General features: G+C 43.0%; 1 protein-coding gene across 1 annotated transcript in view; it reads left to right on the top strand.

Moving 5' to 3' along the window:
* The window catches only part of BRINP1 (BMP/retinoic acid inducible neural specific 1), a 159981-nt gene that overhangs the window by 99035 nt on the left and 34557 nt on the right, over window positions 1-26389 (top strand). The window contains exons 3-5 of the mRNA XM_074362115.1: window positions 233-423; window positions 7719-7888; window positions 11230-11335. Coding sequence (XP_074218216.1) covers window positions 233-423; window positions 7719-7888; window positions 11230-11335 — 467 coding nt within the window. The remainder of the gene's footprint in view (window positions 1-232; window positions 424-7718; window positions 7889-11229; window positions 11336-26389) is intronic.

Here is a 26389-nt window from a genome sequence, read left to right as displayed (position 1 = left end):
GTGAGCATCATGAGAACATGACTGTGTCTCTGGTTCACTGCAGCAGCCCAGTGACGAGAGCAGTACTCAATAAACCTTTGTTGGGCTGATCGAAGTATCAGTTAACGCACATTGAAAACAGTTGTGGGCACTCTCTCACCTAAGGAGAGACGCCTGGATGGGATGGTTGGATGGACTTTGGCTTGTGGGTAGAGGTGGTAAGCTGAGAGTCTCGCTCATCTCTCCTGCCCAGGGAGTTTGCCCGTTGGAAGGTGAGGAACACAGCCATCGAGAGGAGAGACCTGGTCCGTCATCCAGTGCCCCTCATGCCAGAGTTTCAAAGGAGCATCCGCCTGCTTGGCAGGAGACCCACCACTCAGCAGTTCATTGACACCATCATCAAAAAGTACGGCACCCACCTGCTCATCTCTGCTACCTTGGGAGGTAGGTCGACAGCTGCTGGGCCACAGCCTTGTCATGACTTTGAGTCTGGGATGGAGGGGAGCGCGGGATGCCCGAGGGTCAAAGCCATCTTAACACCTTTGCCATCGTCCATCACTCAACAGCATTTATTGCCAGATAAGCCACGTTGTCTTGGTTGACTCCATCTCCTGGGAGAGTCTAACCTGAGAATTTACTCAGTTTTGTGGAAACACAGCTTCACCCTGGAATTAGCTCAATTTGTTGGAAATGTTTAATCTTATTATTGTATTAGTTCCTTTGGAATGTAGTCTAGTCTGGGGAAATAATTAAACTTCAGATATTATTTAGAGAAGTGGCTTTATTTAAGTCTGCTTTAGGAACTGATAACTTGAGGTTATTTTATAAACGGTGTATCCTTTGTATCTTCTGTGGGTTTGGAGTAGGTTAATAGGAAAGCAGACTAATTGCTCCACTTTTCTTGGCTTTCCCCGCCCCTCCCCATCATGTCCAATTGATCTTTAGAGGAGTGAGGATAAGAGCGGAGGATAAAAGGGAGGAAAGAAATGCAAAGAAGATGGGAAATGGTAGAGACTGGTGCATTTAGGTGCTTTTCAGTGTTGCCCACAGGCACCCTTTTTATATTATGAGCTACACTCCTTTGGACATCAGTTTTCTGCCACAATCACTGGGTCCACTGAATTTTGAGAAAGCCCCTTTGGTAGTGGAGCACCGTGCCACGTGCTCAGAGAGCTGCAGAGCTGCATTTAGATACAGCCTCAGCCAGCTAAACAAGATTGGTGCTTTGATGCGGGCAGGGCGGGGTAGACTGAGGCAGAATGACAAGAGTCGCTCTCCTTCAGAGGAGGGCTGAGCACTGTAGGCTGGAGTGGTCAGAGCAAACTTTGTGGAGGAAGTGGCAGTTTGGTTCAACAGGAGTTAGCTGGGTAGAAAGAAGATGGTGACGCTTTCTAGGCTGAGCACACAGTACATAATTCAAGAGAAGATGAGATTAAAATTTTGATGATGTGGAGAGATTTGTTGGACAAATTCACTCATTCCTATCCACTACTTAGCTACTCATATTAGCCACTCCTTATTGAGTATTTGCCCATGGTAGGCTCTGCACATTGTCTTTAGTCCTCCGAAATGGTAAGTTAAGTTATATTAACCCCGTTGTATAGATAAGGAAGCAGAGTCTTATAAGAGATATAGCTAGTAAGGGACAAAACTAAGTTTTTAGCTTAGAATTTTCAGTGCACAAATCCCGCATTACTTTTTTGACCCCACACCTGTCATCTCTTTAACCATCTCATTCACCTGCCAACCCACCCAATCCAACAACACGTATTCATTGCCTGTTGCTAGTCAGGTATTAAGTGAGACTTTGTTAAATCGTGTAGTAAAAATTCTATTCTATTATAAAGCAGAAATGAAATCACTTCGTCAGAGTGTGGCATTAACCAGTACCCTCCTCTTTAAACTTCCCCTACCTCCCCTTTCCCTTGGAAAAAAAAAAAAAAAAAACAATTATTGGGGCCGATGGAGATCTTCCATTAGAAACTGTGTTCTGTCTGAGTCCCTGCAAATCCCAAGTAACAAAGACTTTTTCTTTTGCGGTGAAATATATTTTTAATTCCTCCAAGGCGAGGTGGTGAATTATTCACAGAGTCTTGTTCCTCTCCTGTTTTTACAACACAATATTTTAAAATATGCAAAGCTTTGGGCGGAGTTCCAGTATTGGACAGCAAGCCCTAAGTGCTCCCTCCATCCTCAGCATGGAGGAGTGGGGGCAGGGGAGGGGGAAGGATGTACTGTTGACGGAACACAGTGTACCAGCAACCCTGTTGAGGTCCTTGTCACAGCATCACTACATTCACTCATTCCTGGAAAAATGTTTAAGAGCCTCCTTATGCAATGGGAGAAAAGGGAGGGGGTAGGCTGCGGGGCATGAAAGGATGGCCAGGCGCTGGAGTTAGATTGCCTGGGTTTCAGTCCTGCCTCCTGCCTCTCACCAGTTTTGTGTCGCCTTGAAGGTCTACTCAATACTGTCAGCCTTGGCTTCCTCTTTTATGAATAGAAATAATAATAGTACTTCATGCTTACTGTAAAGATTAGACAAAACAATGCAGCGAAAGGGCTTGGTGTGGTGTTCGGCACCTAACATATTGTTACTAGTATTATTGCTACTATTATTGTTGTTATTATTTAGTGAGGATAAAAAAATGGGGGACTCAGGATTAAAGCCCTTTTCTACCGCTCACTCGATGAATGGAGGACCTGGAGAAATTCACTTTCCTGTCTGGCTGTCAGTTTTTCCATCTACATACAAGGAGGGACAGAGGATTGGATTCACTCTAATTTTTCCCAAGGAGAACACCGTATTCATTTAGAAGAAATGCTTTGATAAGCTGTTTGAGGTGTCGTGTGAGTTCCTAAGGGCACAGTCAGACAACAAAAGATGATCCTTAATCTGTCACGTATTGGGAGTTCCTTTGACTCCCGAGGGAGAGGGAAGAAGTGAGAAAGAGGAAGTGGAGCCGGTGGGAGGGCTGACATCTGAGACTTTTCCACCGGGATCCTCACATTTTGGGTGAAATCTATTAAACTGATGAAGTACTTGGTATGAGTGATTTTATATGGATGGTGGTGAAGGGAAAAAGTATGGATCTGGGATGACACACATAAATACAGGGAGAGTAATTTCCCTTAGTCCCTCTGAAGGTCATATGTTGGACCAAAGGAGACACCTTGGATGCGGGGCATCTGTGTGATCTCTGTGATGAAGCTTGGACGCACACATGAGGGTGCCTGCCTACCTGCGTAGATGGATGTGCACAGACGCGTGCCTGTGCTTGGATGAAAGTTAATCTATGTGCAGACACATACAAATGTGATGCACACATGCATACGCCTTGGACTCATGCATATGGATGCAATGTATGCATGTGTGTGTATAGGAGCTTGCACACGTATGTGAATGTATGTCTGTTGCACGAGTGTCTTTTTATGTGCGAGAGCTCATGGTTTTGTACTTGTGGATGTGTTTGTGTGTGTGCTCATGATTCCCCACCCTGTACTTTGGGAGATCTCCTTTTGGTTGAAAGGAAGGCTGAGAATAAAGTCACAGGGGCTCAGAAGGAAAGGAGAGATGCCCCAGGGGCCTGACATCCAGACATCCCCATGCCCCACCTGGGAACAGTGCCCCCTGTTGACTCAAAAGGTAAAATGATTGGCTCCCACCTCCTCCCCCATCCCGTGTGTCTGAGTCCCACTATGTTCCCCTCCAGAAGCAGAGCTGCAGAGAGTAAGGCAAACAGCCCCCAGAGGACTGAGAGATTGAGCAAAGGCCTGTGTGGGGTGAAGAGGCAATTTACGGGAATGCCCAAATGGGAAGGCAACTCTAAACAGAACATTCTCTTAATAAACAAGAAATTAAGTCTTAATAATGTAGCAAGAAGCCCATTAACCCCTCTTGATCTAAGGTTTCCTTCTGCCGGTTCTCAGCCCAGAGGGACCTGGGCTTTTTCACCTTCTTTTGCACGGGCCCCTTGGAGAGCCCGAGCTGACACTTGTACTATTTATTTCCTCTGCCTCCTGGCTCTAACTTCTAACACAGATTCATTTATTTAATCACTTGCCTCTCTACCTAGCTCTCTGTTCATCTGTCCATTTAATCATCTCTCTCCCCATCCATCCATCTATCCATCAAATGATCGCTGGATATTCACTCTTCATTGGACCTCAGAGAAGCATCGGGAACATCATACAGAAGAATCAGACAGAGTCCTTGCTCCCCCAGGCCACCACTCACCTCGCCTGGAACTCAGTCTTATTGTATAGAAAGTCATTTTTAATCCAAATCTATTCCAGTCACTGTGGACTCCAAAGGGTGGACGATCACATTCTCCTGCATAACCCGTGAAGGCACCATGGGAAGCCTGAGTTTCCTATTCTGCACCCAAGTCTAGGCTTGTGGAACCCAGAGACCAATTCTGATTACTAGAAGATTCCAGTCTAGTCGTTGCGGCAGAGAGGTCACGCAGTAAACACTGTAGAGCTGGACCACTCCATATTTTATCTGTTCACGCACAAACATCCTGATCATTTGTTGTTGTTGTTTTTGGCAGGGGAGGCAATTAGGTTTATTTAGTTAATTATTATCATTGCTTTTTTAAATGAGGGTTCTGGGGGTTGAACCTAGGACCTTGTTCATGCTAAGCACATGCTTTACCTCTTGAGCTACACCCTCCCCTCTTTGATCATTGGTTAAGCACATAATACATGCCCATGCTGTGCTAGGCAGTGACAGGGAAATGACGAAAGACTTGTACATACTCACTGACTGCACAGAGCTCCTCCTGAAGACCAGCTATTAAACAAGCCACCACTAGGAAATGTGACAGGTAGCGTAGCAGAGAAATAAGAGACCATGACAGCGTGTGGTTAGAGTTCTTAGTTTAAGTAAGCAGTGGGGGATTCAGGGAAGGCTTCCCAGGGGAGGCGTTATCTTAGGTGGCACCTGAGGGATGCGTAGAGGTCAGCCAGGAGGAAAACAGAAAAGTAGAGTCCCAACAATGAGGGAAAACAGGGCACACGTGTGCAGGATAGACCATCCCTAGAGATGGGCAACGGATGCAGCTGGAGAGACAGGATCATCAGTGTCTTGTGTCCCAGATTATCAACAGGGAGGCAGGCGCCCTTCTTCCAGACTACATCCACTCTATGTATCGCTCTGCCTTCTCTGTTCATCTGGTACATAGACTGAAATGATCCCCCTATGTCTCTGTCTCCCTAGACCAGTCTTGGCTGATAGAAATATAACATGAGTCACAAGTGTGAGTCACTTGTCACTTACGCCATTCTAAATGTTCTCTAACCACATTTTAAAAGTGAAAAGAAAAAGGGGGGGAAATCCATTTAACAATATGTTTTATTTAAGATAATATATCCCAGAAACTATCCACACATAGTGAATAAACTATTAATGAGATACTTTACTTAAAAAAATACTTTCCAGATCTTGGAAATCCACTGGGCAATTCTCACATCTATTGCGTCTCCATTTGGGCTGGACACATTTCAAGAGCTCAGTAGCCACACTTGGCCAGTGGTTCCTGTATCGGACAGCATCCATGTCATTAGCCAGGGACTCCAGAATGGGGACAAGGTCTTATTCATTTGTCCCCCGTGCCTGCCAAAGTGCTCCGAACGCACAGAGCGCCCAGCGCGTGCCTGCTGAGCTAAACCGAATGGGCGCGCTAGAGAGGGGTAGACAGAGGTGACCATATCTCTCTCGGGGTTGGGGAGTGGCTGGGAAAACCCACCAGGAAGGGGACAGCTGGGCAGGTTCTGAAGCGTGCACAGGGGATGTGGGGGTCAAGGATGGAGGAGGGGTAGTGAGAGGAGGTGACATTTGAATTGGACTCAGAAATCTGGATAGGATTTCAACAGTGAGACATTTTGGGGAGGGACAGAATGGCATTCCAACAGGGAAAAAAAGAAAGTCTGAGAAAAGCCTGGGAAGAAAATTGGCAAGACTAAATGACTGAGGCAGAAGGGAGGGTGTGGCTGGGACACACGGAGGGAGCCGGTGCTGGAAAGACAGGCTGGGGGCTGCCTGTGAGGAACCCTGAATGACAATGAACTGGTGTGCTCCGGCCATCGTGGAGGGGTCCGAGGCAGAGGAGTTCGCCTGTGGGTCAGGACAGGGCCCGCTTCCAAGGATTACCACTAATCTTTCAAAAGTAAATTGTTGTTTGTTTTTCTCTCTTCAACTCAAAAAATCATCGGCATTCTAAAGAAATTCCAGTTGTCTTAGGTCTCAGCTTTTGTCCTTAGAAAGTATCGCCAGTGTTTGTTCTCTGACTGTCCTAGTGCACTGGGTTGATTCGATGTAAGGATAAATCTCATATGATTGGCATTTTTGTGGTAATTGGACAGTGGGAGCGAGCACTTCCGCTGTGCTTACCGTGCGCTGGGCAGGGCTCGGGTCCTTTGTGTGATTAACTGACCTAATCCTGTCACACCCTCGGTAGGTACAGTTAGTGTCCCCACTTTTACCCATGAAGAAACTGAAGTGTATAAAGGATAAGTCGCTTGCTCCTACTGTGAGCTCAAGGCCAGGGGGTGTAGTTCTAGAAACTTCTTTTTACTACCACTGCCAGCCATCGTTGATTGCCACCACGAATAGACACTGGCCTCAGGGCTTCACATGGATTCATTAGTGTATTCTTCTTAATGACTCTACGCGGTAGGTGCTAGTCTTCTGACTTTGCTCATGAATACACTGAGGAATAGAGAGGTTAAGCAATGTCCCCGAGTTCACAGTTGAGAGAGCAACCAGAGGCACAAGGATCAGACCATTGAGGCGGTGTAGTGGGCGCTTCCTGTCTGAAGTTCTGGTGGAGCATCTTGTTATCCAAAATAAAAGGCACCGTAAGTCAGTACATTTAGTAATCCATGCATGCGTTTCTAAGGAAAACGTCATGGAATAAATTATGTAACACTTTATATTTCTCTCTCTCACTCTATGCCTAACTTTGTTGTCATCTTCCCTCTCTCCCCAGATATAACAAGAAATATTTACTGAATGAATGAAAAAAATTGACATATTAACTATTTACTCTCTACTATATGCAAAACACTGGACTCTGTACAGGGATGAAGCAGTGGCTAATATAGAGTGTCTGACTTCACAGAGCTGACAGTTTAGTTTTTCCTCTATGTAGACACACTCATTATTCTTATCTGTCTATCTGTATCTGTGTCTAAACTATATCTTATCTATCCATTCGTCCATTCATCCATCCATCCATCCATCCATCCATTTGTCTAGGAAGGGGTAGCAGAAGGAGAAAGAGAAAAAGGAAAGGAGGAAAGAGGGAGGGGAGAGAAGAGGAGAGAAATGAGAAGGAAAAGGAGGAACAGGATGATGAGGAGGAAGCAAAAGAGGAGGAGGAAGGAATGGGAAGGGACCATCTATGGCAAATCCATCATTTGACAGAAGAGATTGAGCCGCAAAGAGAGGAAGTGAGTTGTGTTGTGAGCTGATGCTGGTGAGAGCTGTGAAGTGGACTGGTAGGCGTTGGACTTGATGACTGAGTTTTTTCAGGATTCTCGTCCTCATGGAGCTTGGTGCTTACAGCCACCTCAGGACTGGCTCTCTTTCACTGCGCTCTTGATTTTCAAAGGCAGAAGGAAAATCTGGGTGAAATTAGTGGGAGCTTTGAAGCTCTTTTCAGCATCCAAGCCCTGGAGTCTCTTCTCCCATCCCAAAGCTCGATAGGTGGCCTGAGCTCCTTTCCTTTTCCGTGCAGGGGAGGAGGCCTTGACCATGTACATGGACAAAAGTCACCTGGACAGGAAGTCAGGGAATGCCACTCAAAGTGTTGAAGCTCTGCACCAGCTGGCCTCGTCCTACTTTGTCGACCGTGATGGCACCATGAGGAGGCTCCACGAGATCCAGATATCAACTGGAGCAATCAAGGTACGGCTTGAGGGTGGCTTCAGGGGACAGGTTCTTAAGACAGCAGCACGCAGCAGGGGTAGTCTGGGAGTCGGTGGGCAGAGGGAACCCCTGGCTGCATGCCCATGGAGCTGACAGTGCCCCCTGCCAACTGCTCTGAACAAGGTGGTCAAGTGCCGGGTGGTATCCTGAGCATCATCACTAGGGGACCACTTGTACTAAATGAGTAAATCACTGGGCGTCCTGGCCCTGTGGTCATGGCATAATTATCAACAGTATATTATCAACTCCCTCACGCCTAGAGCTCTGTGTGGGTGATTTCCAGGCTCTCTCTCTAGGTGAAGAAACTGAGGCCACAATGGGTAAATCATTTTCACAAGGTCACAGAGCTCGCAAGAGTCAGATTGTGCAACTAACCTAGGATTACTAAGCTAGTAATTACTAACCTAGGTTAGTAATCCATTAACCCCTGTGTCTTTTATTCCTCCCCCCCCTCCATTTTACAGATGGAAAAACTGAGGTCCAGCAGTTAAAGACTTTTGCTCAGGGTTACACACCTAGACAGTATGTTAACAGGGACCAGAACTCTATTCTCTAGACCAGGGGTCAGCGAGTATTTTTTTGTAAAGGGCCAATAAAATGTATTTTAGGCTTTGTAGTTTATATGATCTCTGCTTCTGCAACTTAGCTGGGCTGCTGGAGCACAAAATCAGCCATAGACAATGTGGGAAAAAATGGACATGGCTGTGTTTCAATAAACTTTATTTATAAAACAGGCAGTCTGTCATGTGTGGACACATGCTCTTCTCCACCAATAGACCCTTCCAAGACAGTGGGAATGCTCTGCTAGCCAAGACAGTGGGAATGCTCTGCTAGCCAAGACAGTGGCTACCAGTCACATGGGGTGACGGAGCACTTCACATGTGGCTACTGAGAAACTACACGTACAAGAGTACTTTTTTTTTCATTTTAATTTATTTAAATTTAAATAGCCACATTGGAAAGAGCAGCTGTAGACTTTCAGTTCAGTGCCTTAGGGCATAGGTCCTTAAACAAACCAAAAAACTGCACTTTAAATGCAGTAAATTCAGGGATTACCTTTATAAAGAGAATGAGAAAGGACATTTTTGATATAAAGGATTCGTTCTTCAGAAGGTTTCAATGAAGATTTTTATTTTTTGCATCTCCTATTTTCTTAAACCAGATTATACCTGCATTTTACTCCTCAATCTTCAGTCTAATTTCTTCTGAAAAAGATGCAGACCTAGCCTGAGATGAAGACTTGAAAAGCTCTCTCTAGGGCAAAAGCGTGCGCGTGCGCGTGTGTGTGTGTCTGTGAAGGGGTGGGGGTTGCAGAGCAGCGTTAGCGAAGATTCAGGCAGATGAGTCAGAAATTGACCAGGAGAGGAGAAAAATGTGGGAGGTAAGAAGGAGAGAAATAAATCAGCTCGACAAACAAAGAGCCAGCTTATCTGAGAAGAATCACCCATATTGGGGGGATTATGTTGTTCGGGAACTCAGCACAGAGAGACAGATCTTTATGAAGCTATTGGAGTCCGAGTGAAGCAAAGGCCTGGTTTTCATTAGCACCAAATGGTTCTCTCCCCGCTGGATGGGATGCGGAACGGCGATATTGAAGCTCTGTCAGAAGATAATCCTCTTTTGTGCATCCTGGAAGTACAGTCTGCCTCCTTACAAGGAATTTCCCAGAGAAACCGCACAGAGGCCACTCAAGAAACCATTCTTGCAGTAGTACTGTCCTCAACACTCAATCTGGGACTTGGATTTTTCTAGCCATTTCTTTTTAATTGAAGTATAGTTGATTTACAATGTTGTGTTAGTTTCTGGAGTACAGCATAGTGATTCAGTTATACATTTTTATATATATTCTTTTTTATATTCTTTTTCATTATAGGCTATTACAAGGTATTGAATATAGTTCCCCGTGCTCTACAGGAGGTCCTTGTCATTTATCTGTTTTATATACAGTAGTGTGTATCTGCTAATCCCCAACTCCTAATTTATCCCTCCCAGTTCCCCCTTTGATAACTGTTTCTTTTCCATGGCTTTGAGTCTGTTTCTAGCCATTTCTTCGCCCTACCTCGAAACCCTGTTGGCTAGAATTACTCTCCCTGCCAGCTTTAAGATGAGCAGCTGACCCAGGGGGGAAGTTTTGCCCGTGGTTTTCCTTTCCTGAGTGTCTTTAGCAAAATGAATCAGTAGTTTTGACTCTAATTGAACAACAACTATGTTATTATTCTATACAAAAAAGAATAAACTATTTTTTTAAAGCAAAGCCTAATAGCCATCTATTTACATACTGTTCCCTAAGTGCTCAACTCTTCAAAAATGCGATCCCTTTACAATGAGGGTGGGTAACAGTATTACATTTTACAGATAGGAAAGTTGAGGCTTCAGAAGGGTAGTTACTGACCTAAGGATTCGCAGCTGGAAAAAGGCACAGCTGGTGTTTGGGGATGAGTGTGACTCTGTCCCAAGGCATCACTCCCTTAAGCAATCAGCGCTGTGTCTTTAGAGCTGGACGCAAACCACAGAACAGTCCTACAAGTGATTGTGTTAAATCATGGGACGTGAAGACTACGGAGATGAAGAATCCTCTTTACATACTAAAGCATTCAGATTTCCACGTTCCTCTGTTGTCCACCACCTCAATTACTCTAAGACCATGTTTTAGAAACACACCATCATACGATTGAGGTGTTTCTGTCTGCAGTGGAGTGGACTGTGCTCTTTGCTAATTTTTTTGGCCTTTTTTGGAAAATGGGAATCGTTTTATGGCTCTTGTCTAACAATAGTGCATATGCACTCGCTGATAATGCATATTACAGTTTATGGAGACTTTTGGTAATAAGATGCCCGCCATTGAACACATGCCACGTGTCAGGCACTGAAACCTTTCAGGTTTAGTCTCACAACCTTCCTGGAAAGGATTTACTAGCTTCAGGTTGCAGAAGCGTAGAGAAGTGACTGCCTCAGGTCACACAGCAAATGAATGGCCCAGCCAGGATTTAACACTGATTCTTCCTAATTCCAAAGCCCAGGCTTTGGAAATACACTCTAGTGCTTCTACTTAATATTCCTTCAAGTGACTCTGTGACGTGAGAAGCAAAGGTGGAACCTGGGTGCCCTGGCTCCAGTCTGTGTGCTAGATTGCCCTGCTATCCTGTTGTCCGCTTGGTGACAGGCATGGTCCTTGGCACAGGCCAGGGGCTCAAGGAGCAGCCGTTGGCTCAGGCCAGGAGACCTTCTCTGCTGCCTTTGCTCTTCTGGGGGCTGACTCTACAGGATCTGTCCCAGACAAGGGCACCTGTCTCACATCTGTCACCTTGTCACCGCTCCAGGTCACAGAGACACGCACTGGGCCTCTGGGCTGCAACAGCTATGACAATCTGGACTCTGTGAGTTCCGTCCTTCTGCAAAGCACGGAGAGCAAACTGCACCTTCAAGGTAGGATGTCAGCGGAAATGGTGGGACCAGAGGCGGGGGTAGGGGCAGCCTGGAGGAGGAGGGACGGTGGGCATCAGGAGGCATGATGTGGAGGGAGAATGAAGAAGAAGATGAAAGGCAGAGAAACCAATGAAAACTGAAAATATGGAAATTAAGACAGTTATGATATGATGTCTTTTTTAAAGTTTTAACATACAGGACATTAAATTCATGGTTATTAATTAGTTTTCAGATATAAAGTATGGAAATGTGAGCTTTATCTGATTATTTTGATGAAAATGTCTAAACAGTGTTATTTATAGATGCTCTAGATCTAACATATATTAAAGTTTCATATCGTAGCGTCTGAATTTCCCACATTATTGTGTTTGATTCTCAATGTATTTTGGCAGATGTTATTTGAATTCCAAGAAGTATAGGAAATTTTATAGAATTTTTGGTTCTGTGTAATCTTTCTCCTTATTTGTTAATCGTCTGTGGTCATCAATATATTCACACACACACATGTGTGCTTTTAGCAGAATTTACAAATAAGAACATTCCAATGCTGGCTTGAATATATACAAAGACAAATCATCTTAGGCATTGCTAGTGAAACTGTAATAATTATAAGGATTGATTTGTTGATATATATAAATATTTGTATTTGTTTAATATCTATTATATGTCAGGTCCATGTTATTTGCTCCATATATACTCATGACCTTAAAGAAAATATACTCTTTAAAAATTGTAATTTTATCCTGATTAATTAATTCATCGTAAAGAGGAGAGGAGATTGTAGGGGGAAAAATGGCAAGACTTTAACTATTGATAGTGCTGTTTTAAAAAGCATAATTCATAATAGCAAAAAAACACAAAACAATGTAAATATTTCAATTTCTCCACATGAAGAGACTAAATGAATTATGTAGCACCCATGCAACATAATATTAGGTTGTTTATAAAGAATTTCCAAGATATGTGAAAATTATTTGATGTAATGTTAATTTTAAAATCGATGGTTTCTGATTGAACGTGTGGCATGATCTTAATGTAACAGGATAAGAAAAAAATAACATTGCGAGGAAATATATGGAGATGTTAAAAAAGGTTACCTCTGCGTGATTAGATTATAGATGATTTATTTTAGGCTTCCAGTTTCTTTTCTAACTTTTCTACCACGATCGTGCATTAACTTTATAGTCAGGAAAAAAAATGACACGCTTTAACTTTGAGCAAACTGAAAATGTGACCTTCTGGAGAGGGATATGCTAAAGGGGATTCTGAATGTCAGTGGGAGGAAAGTCGCGCTGAGATTGGCAGGTCGAGCTAAGCAAAGCCTAATATGACTTTTATATTCTGGTTCCTTGGCAACTCTTTGATTCACGCTCCTGATATAGAAGATGGTTGGGAAGTGGTGCAGGGCGGGCTTGGTAGTGTCACTTGGGAGCAGTGAATGAAAACCCATCAGGGGAGTTCAGGCCAAGAAATTGGTTAAGTGTTAAAACAAAAGCCAACAAAATGAAACCTCAAATACATGAAGAATAGCCCTACCCCGTTTAGTGGAGAAAAGAGTAGACATGGGTTTGGTAATGCCTGAAAAGACAGGAGTAAGAAAGACAGACCTACCTGGGGGGCGCCAGGATTTTCAGCGTTAGTTCCTGTGATGCCCACAGTGACCTTGTGGACTGAGAGCAGCGTGGGAGTCCAGGACGAATAGCTCCGCTCTGCATCTGGTCAGCCTGCTGTGCGAGTAGGAGGTGGAGAGACTTGTGAGTTGTAATTGGAGCAAATTTAGACGGATTAACAGGATGTCACTAGGAAGTTATTAAGATCTTAGGGACATTTAGAAGCTGATTTACTGGGAAGCTAATGAAACTTAATATTCTAGGGCTCCCTCACCTTCCAAGTCCCCAACTTTTCTCATTCTAAATATTCACGTTCTCATCTAATTTGGGATTCCTTTTCTCAATAAGCACCTATCGTATAAGCCTAAATCTTCAATCCTCCAAAATCCAGGTCTGCCATTAATTATATTATTAGAAGTATGCTAGTCACACAAAAAAAGGAAATGCCAGCTTTGTTCTAGTCTAGATTGATCAGAGCACACCTGGAGGATTGGGTCCAAGTCCGAGACACACATTTCAGGAGGGTCGTAAAGAAACTGAAGGAGAATGTCTTACAAGATGAATAGCTGAAGAAGGTTGACTTGGAGCAAAAGGACTTGTGTGCAGATACCCAAAGGGCTGTCTTACAGAAAAGATAGTCAGATTCAATAATATGGATAAAATGGGCCAAATCTGATCTACTTGCAAGATACTACAAAGATCCCAGCTTTTAACTGGAATAAAACTCAGTATAATTTCAAACTCAGTATAAAATAGATCTTCTAATGCCCAACCCTGGAATGGCCTGCTGATGTATATGGTGACTCTTTGTTATGAGTTATAAGTTGGTGACATTTGCTAGGGATGTGACAGAAATTATTTAACCACCATTCTGTTGGGTTGGTGATTGAAGTAGGTGATCTTTAAATCCTTCTCAATACTGACTCTCGAGTTTTGTGACGATGCTGAATCACCGAACGTTTATTGAGATTGACTATGTGCCAAATCTAGTGCTAGATGCTGGACATATGAGCACAAATCAGGTCAATTCAATTCACCAAATGTTTTTCAAGAACTCATGTTGCATCAAGCAAGGCACCAGAACACAGTGGTGAACAAGACAGACATACTTTTTGCCCCACAGAAGTATACACTTTATCTGAGACCATGGGCTTAAACAAATAATAATGTGTAATGGGTTTGAAGGGAGAAAAGCTATGAGGGTTCTTTGATACCCCATAGTATGGGGACCTAACCTACTAGAGAATCAGGAAAGTTTTCTTGTTAAAAAGATGCACAGGATTAGCCCTTAAGAGTGAAGAGAGGGCAGGGGCATAGATACGGAGAAGAGTCCTTATGAAGGGGCATTCAAGGAAATGAAGCGACCTTAAGAGATTAAAGCAGAGACTTCATTGGTCAGAAAGGCAAAATAATCTTTCCAATCCCGGAAGGCAGCACACTAATGAGTTGAACATGAATTTGAGAGGAATGGGAACCATGGAAGAATTTTTAAAAACAAAGTAGCAGGAAGAGATTGATGCTTTGGAAGATTGCTCTGGTGACTGTGTGGTCAATTAATTAGATAGGAGTAGATCTGAGGTTGGTGATCTGTTAATTAAGGGTGACTGCAGTAATTCAAGATGAGATGTCATATATTTAGACAGTGGAGGTAGCAGGTGGGATGGAGAGAAATAGACCAATCATGGAGTGACTTGGGAGGCATCATGACCGAGATTTAGTGAAAATATCATAAAAGATTTAGATATTTGGGTGCATGGAATGCAAGGATAAGATAGAGAGGATGGACAGGAAAAGACATGCGATTCAAGGTGGTACGTAATATAGTAAAAGTAAGGCTTATTATTACGGCGATTCAGAGAAGGAGGTAATTTATTCTGTTTGTTTAAGTAGAGGAATCATAGAAAAGAGGAAAAAAGCTTTTTAGAAACAAAAGAAACAAAAAAGCTTCTAAAATAGTAAGAAGAATATCTCATGACTTTTGGGTAGACTGATATTTATTCAATAACATACATAAAGCACAAAGTATAAAGAAAATGACAAATTGGCCCATATTAAAATTAAGAATTTTGGTTCATCAGAAGATGCTATTCATAGAATAAAAATTCAAGCTACAGAATAGAAGGCAATATTTGTGATATATGTACTTGACAAAGAACTCTCATGTAAAATATAAATAACCTCTAAAACCAATAAGGAAAAGGCAGACAATCCAGTGAGAAAAGAAAATGGGTGAAAGACATGAACGGGCACTTCACAAACAAGAATATCAAAATGGCAAATCAACATTTGATTTGCCTAGAATTCAGAAAATGTAAATTAAAACAACTTAATGTCATAACCCAGCAATCAGTTTGACTCAAATGAAAGAAACACTGACAATATCAAGGAGTGACAACGTGGAACAGTGGGAACTCACGTGCACTGATTCTGGGAGAATAAATTAATACAGTCACTTTGGAAAACTCAATATGGCCCCACCCCACGACCCAGCAATTACAACTCCTAGGAATATGCCCACCAGAAATGCTACCTATGTTCACTAAAAACACAAATGTTCATAGAATTTTTTTTATAAATAGACCCCCAAATGGAAATAGCCTCAAATGCCCATCAGCAAGAAAATGGATAAATAACTTGTCACACAGTCATACGATGGGCACAGCACAGAAATGAGAAAGGATAAACTACCTTTTTATGCAACAATATTGGAGAATCTCATGAGTGTAACCCTGAATAAAAGAAGCTGGATGCAAAAGAGGACATGCTGTGGGATTTCATTCTTGTATTCCATTCTTACCCAGTTCTTATACAGATCAGAAACAGTAAAGCAAGTATATTGTTTTAGAGCTCCAGAACCTCTGGGGAGGAGGGATGGGGAGGGAAGTGATGGAAGAGAGATGAGGGAGGTTTCTGGAGGTCTTGATGGTGTTCTGTTTCTTGATCATGTGTGTTTACTTTGCGCAAATTCATACAGCTGTACACACGATTTCTATGTATGCGTTTCTGGGTACATAATATGCAGCTATTAAAAATGTATTTAATAATGTGCTCTATCTTGACGTCCTCTACAAAGAGAGATCATGAATAAAGCAGAGGCAGAAAAGAGCAGGAGATGGTCCAGCCCAGCTAGAAGGGAAGCTGTGTGGACTGAGGGTAGAGGAACCAGAAATAATAGATCCTGCTTATTAAGCACTTCCTTGTGTGCCAGGGACTGTGTTAATTTATTTTTATTATATGTACATTCACATATTTGTTTCTTGTTTATTTTAACTTACACTTATTTGTATTATGTAATTGCATTTACTGCACTTTTAATTCTCACGGCATTCCTATGGGGAAGGTATAAATAACATCCCCATTTTGCAGATGAGGAAACCGGGGCTGAGAGAAGTTACTTAATAAGTGATTGAGTCAGAATTTTAACCTCAACAGCTTGACTGCAGAGTTTCTCCTTCTCAAAATGGGTTGTTCTCCATTCCTCTGTTCCCCTCCTGATGCCTCTGAATGAGGCTGAGAGGGGAGATTCTGCAGAGGTTTCTTTTGATAAATTGAGGATGATATGAATGGTGCTCTAATGACACTCCCTTCGTGGTATTTCATAAAATGTTCACAAAACAGGGCAAAGGTGGAAGGAAATAGGAAAAAGAAAGAGGAGGATTGGAGAAAGAGACTAGAAATGAGAAAGAACAGACCGTGGAAATGCACAGAGGCTATTTGTAGTCAAAGCAGCAACAGCCGAACTGGTTGTAATAACGCTAATGGCATAATGATAACTTTTTATAAAAATAAACTTCTTTATACTTCTCTCTCCACAAAGCCCATTGGGTGTTTTACTGACATTGTCATGTAATTTAATCTCGTATCCATCTGGTAAGATGAACATCCGGAGAGCAGACCTCTGCCTCGGTAACTCACTGATGCGGAAAGGGATGTAGAGAAAATGTTTTGCTGAAATCTAGGGATAATCCAGAAATGTATCCATTCATACGTTCACTTATTCATTTGGTAATATTTGTTGACCATCAACGTCAGGCGTTTTAAGAGCTGCATGTAGAGCAGTGGATAAGCTAAGCCTCAATCATTTTGGAGTTTGTATTTAATGTGTGGGTGTTGGGGGAGCAGACAATAAACATGTAAACAAAGAAATGTATTTCCTTTAACAATCAGAGAGATAGTGAGGGAATAGGTCAAGTAGAAATTTGTAGACCATGGAACAGACTTTAGATTTTACTCTGAATGAAATGAGAAGCCATTGCCAATTCGGGCAGTGAAGTAACTGAACCTGGCTCACATTTTAAATGAATGACTATGACTGCTGTGTAGAAAAGACTTAGGGGGCAAGGTCATATACAAGGAACTCAGTTAGAAGGCTATAGCGTTTAGCAAGGTGAGAGAAAATGGTGGCCATGACCATGATAGCAGCAGTGAGGGTTGTGAGATGTGATTGGGGTATGGGTATATTTTTAAGTAGAGCTGACATTATTTGGCAATGGACTGAGAAAATGCTTGTGAGAGAAAGACAGAAGCAGAGGATGACCCCAAAGCTTTGCCTACGGTGATTACGGTGGGAGGGACTCATTTTGATGGGACAGAAGGGATTAGGTTTGAACCTAACTGGGTTTGAACCTAGGTTGGAGAAGTCTATTATATATACAAACGTATATGTTGAGTGGACTTTTGGAAAGTCAAGGGAAACTAGAGAGATGCTATTGAATGATATGAGTTTGGATGAGATTGCCTTGGGAGAGAGTGTAGACAGAGAAAAGAAGGAATGCAATCCTTAAATCCTATTGTGCTGTGGGGAATTGAATGTCAAAGAGTTGGGATAATGGGAAAATAGTGAGGAACAAGGAAAGAAAGCTAAGGAGTCACCAGGGAGGTGAGAAGAGAGCCTAGAGAGTGTGTGGGATCCTGGAAACCAAGTAAAGAAGGTTTTTCAAAACAGAGGTCTTTGTCAACCATGTCAGATGCTGCTGATAGGACGAGTCAGATGACCACTGAGACCGGGGTAGTGGATTTCACAACATGGAGGTCGTGTGTGACCCTGACAATGATGCTTCAATGAAATTATGGGAGTGGATGCCTGAGTAGAATGAGCCCAAGAGAAAACAAGAAGAGAGGAAGCGAAGGCAGGGGACATAGCAAACTCTACAGAGGAATCTCACAGTAAATGGCACAGTGGCAGAAGGTGACGTGGAGTCTGTGAGTTTTTCTTCTTTTTTAATGTAGAAGCAACAAAACTTTAATATGCTGATGGAAGTCATCTTCAGAGAGGGAAACATTGATTCTGTGAGCAAGAGGGATTCTTTTAGAGCCAGAGTTGAGCAGGGAAGCGTGAATAGGATCTGGTACAGGACTGAGATGATTTGCCTTAGGGAAGAGCTCCTGCAAGTTCATACCTACTGAAGGGATGGAGAATTTATGAGCCCACAGATGGGTGAAATTCATAGTTGTGGTCATGGGACCATTTTCTTGAACTTCTGATAACTTTTTGTAGATTTGTTATAAGATTCTTCAGATTTTAATATCTCTGAAATTAGAATGTTTCTTATAACTGCTGGCATGTCATAGTTTAATTGGCAGGGTATTTTTTTTTCCCTTGATGTACACAAAACAGTGGTATGTTTTACAATAAATGGCATCTTAGATTCAATGATATATGATATTTTTCTCAGTGAAAAAGAAGTGAGGTCACCAGCCCACCCTCAGTTTCCAAAAGAGAAAGATGGCCCAGAGTGCAGTAAAAAATCTTTAAAAGATGGGAGGCTGGTCAGTGAGGGGATGTGGGATGGAAGACTGACAACTTCAGGCATCATCTACACTCTGCACCTCAGGGAGGATGCCTGAGACTCTGCTGTGTTTTGAGCACCTCCTCCTAGCAGTCATGTTCAAACGGCTCATTTCACTTATTGGTCTGAAATCATTTCTCTTCCTCCTTCTCTTTCTTCCTTCTTTCTCTTCCTCCTCCCCCTTTCTTTTTTTCTTTTCCAGTATCTCTTCTTAGAAACCTCAGCTCCTTCCAGACTAGGCTCTAACTCCTATCAATCACACACTCAGAACCTCTATATGACCTAAATGACCTCCCTTCTCTCTTTGAGTTCAGTCCATCTTTCAGTGCCCAACACAAACACCTGTTCCCTCATCATAAATCCTTCCTTCTTTACCCCTGTCTTGGTTCACCTTCTCCCATCATCATTTCTCTCCTCCCTGGATCATTGCAATTATCGTCAAACCAGCCTTCTTTTCTTTAAAATTGAAGTGTACTTGATTTACAATGTTGTGTTAGTTTCCGGTGTACAGCACCGTTTTCTCTTGGGCATATAACTGGAGAAAACTCTAATTCAAATTAAAGATCCATGCACCCCAGTGTTCATAGCAGCACCATTTACAATCACCAAGAGATGAAAACAGCCTAAATCGCCATCGACAGATGATTGGATAAAAGAGTACTCAGCTATTAAAAAAAAAAATGAAATAATGCCATTTACAGTAACATGGATGGGCCAAGAGATTATCAGACCTGCCTTCCTGATTCTGATCACTCCTGCCAATCCATCCCCATTGAAGCAACCAGTCTGCTCTTCTTAAAATCAAATCAAATACTGTCACTGCTCTGCTGAAAACCCTTGACAGTCTCTGATTTTGGTACAAGGTGTAGACCTAACCAAACCCTTGCCTATCTTCTTGACTTTGCCATCTTCCCCATCCTGTTCATACCTGCATCCCTACTCCAGGCCTATGTTATTTCTTATGTTTTGCTATGTGCATCTTTTGTTGTTTGTTTTTTATTACTTTGCACCTTTCTCCAACTCTTGGACTTCCACCTCTCTCAGAAGAAATTCTCCGACCACTCCTGCCCTAGGATTTTAGGTTATTAGGTACCCTGCCCCCCTCCTTTACTAGGATTTGTCACACAATAGTGTAATTGTCCTATTATTAATCTGACTCCCTAGCTGGAGTATATATTCCTCATTGGCAGGGGCCATCTCTGTCTCTAGCATGATGTACAGAACCTAGTGCACAGTGATCAGAAGATATTTGTTAAATGAGTTTATAAGTGAATGGGTAAGTGATGAAATGAATACATCACCCAGCCCCTAGAGAGCTCCAGGTTCTCTGAATTCTTACGATTCTCATTCTACACCACACTGGACTGGCTCAACCTAATGACAATTTCCTGAGGGCTTCCTCTATGCCAGGAGCCTTCTTGCATGGCTAACAGTCTTCACAGCTCATGTGGCTTCTCTGTTGCATTGGATTCCCATCTTTCAGGCAAGCCCCTTACTCCTCCAAACGCCACCTCTTCTGAGAAGCCTCTTTCAGGACATTTTAAGCCTCTTCTACGGCATTTTTTTTTTTTAACTTCATCTTGCAACCTGTCCATTTGCGTCTGGGTTTTCCCTCTTCTATTAAATTTGATTATAAGCTTCTTTAAGGGATTCTGCCATGTCAGCTTTGTGTTTCATTGTCTTCAGTGCCACGCTGTGGATGTTGAGATTCAATATGGACTGAATTTTTGCAGAAGATTGATGTCGCAGAGACAAGAGAAGGAGGGGGAGAGCAGTTTTAATTGTGCACACCAACTATGATCTAGTACAGTGCGTGATATTGTAGAAAGATACAAAGAAATATAAAAGGCGGGTATAGTCCTCAAGAATCATAACTTACAGCAATGGATCCCAAAGAAAAGATGTGCTGAGATTAGTGGTCAAGTCCTTTGAGCATCATTGTTCTCTTAGGATGTGTTTTTGATTTGTGTATTTCTGTCACTCAGATGTTTCTGAGCCCCTGTCTCCTGCTATTGAGCTGAAGTTAAAATAAATCCAGGTTTCCGGCTATGATGGGAGGAACGATGATACAGGTTGTGCTCAGGAGGGATGCATCTGGAGGTGGGGGTGTGCTAAGCACAGAACAGAGACCCACCGTCCTCTATGAATGAAGCCCGTTCTCTCTAAATTCACATTCCTGCAAACTCATTTACTGGGGACCCACGAGTGTGCTAGGAGACAAGGAAACAGGAAGTGAATGAGGTGACTGCTGCTTGCATTCAAGGAGCTCACAGACCAGGAGGAACAAGACCATAAACACACATGATGTGATGCGGCACGTGGTCTATTAGAACTTAAGATACGTGCAAGGCGTGTTTGGTTGCCCACACAGGGGGTGCCTGAGATTGCCGAAGGCTTCCAGGGAAGGCAGTAGAAAACAGGGTGAGGACGTGAAATGACGTGAGTTGATCAGCTGTCATGTACTAAAAGCTTCACGTGTTATAGAACTGATTCTATTTTCCAATTCATTGAGGTATAATTTACATACAGAAAAATCCACCCTTTTGAGCAGAACAGTTCTAGGAATGTGACAAACATATCCAATCATGTAATCAAGAGACCACTACAATCAAGATATAAAACTGTTCTTTTAGCTTTTACACCGGCCCCGCAAAGGAAGCTTTAATGAGGAAAGTGAGCATCAGAGAAGTTGAGCCTTCAGTCTTAACTTCCCAAGGCCGTGGCGTTAATAACAGCTGGAGCTGGAGTCACAATCTGAACAGAGAGAACTGAGCACCTTTGGGAGACAGAGGTAGTGGCGGTGCAGAATGCAGCAAGCAAAGGGAGACAGGTTAGAAAAGACGCTGCAGACGTCAGCTGATCTAGGGATCAGGGAACACAGTCTTACAGGTGTCATTTCGTTTTTATCACGAATTCTATGAAGACGCTTAGATTTAAATTAAATTAACCTCTGCTTAAAGCTTCAAGGGTATCTTCATGTTGAAATTTTATTAAATTTTTAAAGTATGCTGGGAAAAAAGTATGTTGGCTTCCTTATCCTTACTGATTTCATAGTTTAGACCATAATGTCTCTTTTTAATATTTTTTTTAACTGAGGTATAGTCAGTTTACAATGTTGTGTCAGTTTCTGGTGTACAGCATAATGTGTCAGTCATACATATACATACATATATTCCTTTTCATATTCTTTTTCACTACAGGTTATTACAAGATATTGACTATGTTTCCTGTGCTGTTGAAATTGTTATTTAGAAGTCTCTCTGCCCTGATCCCTTTTGCCAGTTTAAATCCTTCTCTGACTCTGTCTTCCTCACTGAAACTTAAGTTCCATGAATGCAAGGATTTTGCTTCTAATTTTTTGCTTTTTCTCTAGGCCTAAAAGAGTGCCTGGCACATAATAGATGCTTAACTGATCTTTGCTTAATAATTGAAATAAGAACAGCACCGAATAGACTCATAGAAAATCAAGGTTGAATGACTCTTAATGATCAACCAGCACAGAGGCTGGCAAACTTTTTCTGCAAAGAGCCCGATGGCAAATATGTTAGGCTTCGCAGGTCACACACAGTCTCAGTTGCCACTGCTCGATTTTAATGTGAAAGCAGCTGTCAACAATACTTAAATCTGTGTGGCTGATTTCCAATAAAATCAGTTTGTGAAAATAGGCTGTAGGGCAGTTTGGCTTATGGGCCCCAGTTTATCACCTCTTGTAGCTGTCAGTATAGGCTGGGTTATGTTGTGCTAACAAACAATCCCTGAATCCCAGTGGTGGGCAAATGTGAATATTCATTTCTTACTGATACTACATCATGGTCACAAGTCAGCAGTGACTCTGCTTCATGGAATGAAGAAAGACAGCTATCTGGAGAAAAGTGGCGGCCTCCAAATTGAGCGTGGCTCTTCTTGTGGAGATGGGGAAAGAGAAACTGGTGGATGCATATGTTCGTTCTCACACCTCCATTTTGGAGGTTGCATGTATCACTTACACTCACATTTCATTGACCAAAACATGTCACATGAACCCATCTGAGTTCAGAGGGTGGGGATGTGTAATTGTTTCAAAGGGAGAATCCTCATTGATGGGTTCTCTGGAACATTCCTACAGTGTCAGCTTTCAAATTCTGCTTCTACACTTCCAATGGTGGGGAGTCTTCTATCTACAAAGGCACCTTGTGTTATCCCTCCAAACTTCTGATCGTTAAAAAGGAGTTCCCATTCTATGGTGCTGAACTTTGTTTACCTGTATCTTTCATGCAAGGATTCCAAGTTGGCTCCTTAAGGTCCTGCATTATAGATGACGATTCTTGGGAAAGTGAAAGGTTACTCTATCCAGCAGGGGGAGTCAGAACCCACCCACCTTCCCCGCCCCCAGGTAGCTGCCTTTGTTCATTTCCCAGAGCGCAAATGACCCGTCGTGGAGACAGGGCTGAACTTCTGAATGAGATCATAGCCTTTTCGCCCTTTCTGCACAGTTTCACCCGGTGAATTATCGTCTTATTTTCATTCCACTCCAATGAGCTGTCAGCAATGGATACTGTAATTCACGGCAATAGAAACACAAACAGATGGGTAATTGACCTGCATGCCTTCATTATACTGGAGTTCAGAATGGCTGCTGGAGCCATGAAGTCCTTTAGCTGCCAGTCTGAAGTCCCTGAGCTTTCACAGGAAGGGGGGTCAGGCTGACTTTTTGCAAAAGGTGCAGTCCTTGTTGTTGCTCTCCCCACCTCATGCTTTTCAGAAATGGACAGAATTTGACAAGCAGAACTTAGCAGGTACAAGACAACAGCTGGGACTCCTAGAGGGCTCAGCGATACCCACGGGGGGCCACATTCTGATGCAAGAACAGGACAGAAAAATATTTATAGTCAACCAAAATAGAACCTGTATATTTTTCCCCCTTCCTCTTAGCACTGTAAGAGATCATGCATTTAATATTTAATGAAATAGGTCAGAAAAGAGCAAATCCATCAAAAATATTACTATGTTAGGTAATTAGGATAGAGAATAAAAATAAAACAAAGCTGAGGGGGAGAAAAACAGGAAGATATAGGGTCCTTGCCTTGAACAAGACTTAGATTGATCCAAGGTGTGTACACGGACTGATCTGTTCTCAAGGGACACTCTCCGCATGGAACACAGGGGTTGCCCTCCTTCATCTCCTAAGACCTTACTCATGTTTCAAGACTCTCCCCGCATCCTATACACATCACAAAGTGTCCCATAATTATTGTCTCCAGACTTATTTCCTTTTCATCTTCATGAGAGATCACTGATGTATTCAATATTTGAAATATATTTGTTAAACACTTACCACTTACCTGATATGATGCTACTTTTTATGTTTCGATCATCCGTTAAGGCTTTTTTCTCTTGTACTTGGATTCTGTGCTCTGGTTTTGAATCTCCAGGCAGCCCCTCTGTGTCCTTAGAAGCTAGGAAACGTCTCCTCCAGCCATTCCTCAGGTACTGCTTGTTGAAGGAAGGAGAAAGGCGAAGAGTTCCTCTCAGCAAAAGAGCAGGATCAGGGTCAGAGATGAGTGTCGGACTATAATCTCCAGATCTTTGGACCCTCAGTGTTAGTTGATAGTGTCCTCTTTCCAGACATGAAATGCTCCCTAGCTCCCTGAGCACTGTCGCCTGAACCAGGTGTCAGCTCTAAATGGTAATATAGACATTGCCCTGGAAAGTTTTCAGGGATCCGATACAGGGTTGCCCTGAAATTTCTTCTGTTACTTTAGCGCCCTCTGATGGGTGAAACCCAACAGCACAGTGAGCCGCCTTGTCTTTTTCTGAATCTCAGGTTTCCTCCTTGCCTGTCAGAGACCGGTATCCTTGACCTTTGTTGTTGTAAGAGATGCTGCCCCTCTAATGAGCTGACAGATCTCTGCTCCAGGTCATTCTGCCCTTCAGAGCTGTGATCTTCTCTGAAGCACTGGGACTCTTTCTTTCCTTCTCTGGGGAACTTGGAAGTAAACAAACAAATAAAAAAAAAAAAAAGATGAACCTTAATCAGAAAGGAAGGCGATTGCCAAGTTGGTTCTTAGTTGGAAGGAGTGATATTGCCTGAGGCCTTTGCACATGCTGTTCCACTTTCCAGACTCCTCTTCCAGTGGATCTCTCATCCCCAACTCCGGTTAATCCACTGGATCTCAGCCTCAATGCCAATCCTCTAGGACACTGTCTGTGACCACCCCCATTCCATGGGCTAGGTGTTCTGCCTCTGTGTTTCCTGAGCAACACTATGCTTCTGGTAAAGCACTGGTCTCACTGCATCCGAGCAGCTTGTACACAGGTCTGCCTCCTTCCTAAATGGTGAGGTCGGTGAGGGCAGGGGGTTGCCTGCCTTACTCACTCTGGTACCCACGGCACGGCGCCAGGCACACAGTAGGGCTTAAGCAGTTGTGTGGAAAGTAGACTAGAGAGAAGGAGAGAAGAAAAGAAGGAAAGATGGAAGGGAGAAGGGGAGGAAGGAAGGAAAATTCACTGAAATACAAACAATGTAATGATAATTATGAAGACCTACAATAATCACTATAATGCAATTAAGACAAGAGGCACTCTTAGCATATTTCCTACTGGCCCAAATGTGGCTACTCAAGAAGTATTTTTCCAAGAAGGGTCCAGGTAATGGATTATGTTCTAATAGGGTGTAAATGGAGGAACCTAACATTTATTGAACACTTAATTACATCAATGTCTTAGCTCAGGTATAACAAAACAGCACAGATGGAGTGACTTGGAGGAGGCATTTCTTTTGTTTTGCTTTTACTATTTTTTATCAGATATAGCTGATTTATAGCATGTTAGTTTCAATTGTACGGCAAAGTGATTCAGTTACACACACACACACATATTCTTTTTCAGATTCTTTCCCATTATAAGTTATTATAAAACATTCAGTATAGTTCCCTGCACTATAGAGTAGGTCCTTGTCTGTTACCCATTTTAAATGTAGTACTGTGTATATGTTAATCCCAAACTCCTAATTTATCCCTCACCCCACCACTCTTTCCCCTTTGTAACCACAAATTTGTTTTCTATGACATTTATTTCTTACTGTTCTGCAGGCTGAGAGGTCTAAGATCAAGATGCCAGCAGATTCTGTGTCTGGGAAAGACACACTCCTGGCGTGTAGACAGCTGCTTCCTCGCTGTGTGCTCACATGGCCCTTCCTCAGTGTGTGCTCGTGGAGGGAGGCGGGGCGTGGGGGGGCGCCTTCCTGTCTCTTCCTCTTCCTGGAAGGGCACTAATCCCATCTTGGATGCCCCACCTTCCTGACCTCATCTAAACCTAATCACCTCCCAAAGGCCCCACTCCTAATACCATCGCATGGTCAGGGTCGGGGGTCAGCAGGAATTCTGGGTGTGGGGGAGGGCACAAACATTTATCCCGTACAGCCAGGTGTTTGCTGAGATTCCAGTTACGCCTTTGCTCCCTTTATTTACTCTTCACAACAGCCCTGGGAGGTGGTTATTGGAATTTTAACTCTGCAGGCAAGAAAAGTGAATTTCCAAAGGCCAAGATTTTCCCATAGGCCACTCTGTGCCAGAGCTCCCACAGGGACCCCAAGCCGGGTGTTTGTCTCAGTTCCCGCCCCTCCCCAGTGGGGAGGCAGGCAGAAGGGCCCTCGGGTGCTGCAGAACAAGGGCGGA

This window comes from Camelus bactrianus, chromosome 4, assembly GCF_048773025.1.
Source record: "Camelus bactrianus isolate YW-2024 breed Bactrian camel chromosome 4, ASM4877302v1, whole genome shotgun sequence".
Classification (NCBI taxonomy): Eukaryota; Metazoa; Chordata; class Mammalia; order Artiodactyla; family Camelidae; genus Camelus; species Camelus bactrianus.
The sequence above is the reverse complement of the archived record's forward strand: the minus strand, read 5'-3'. Positions and strand labels throughout refer to the sequence as shown.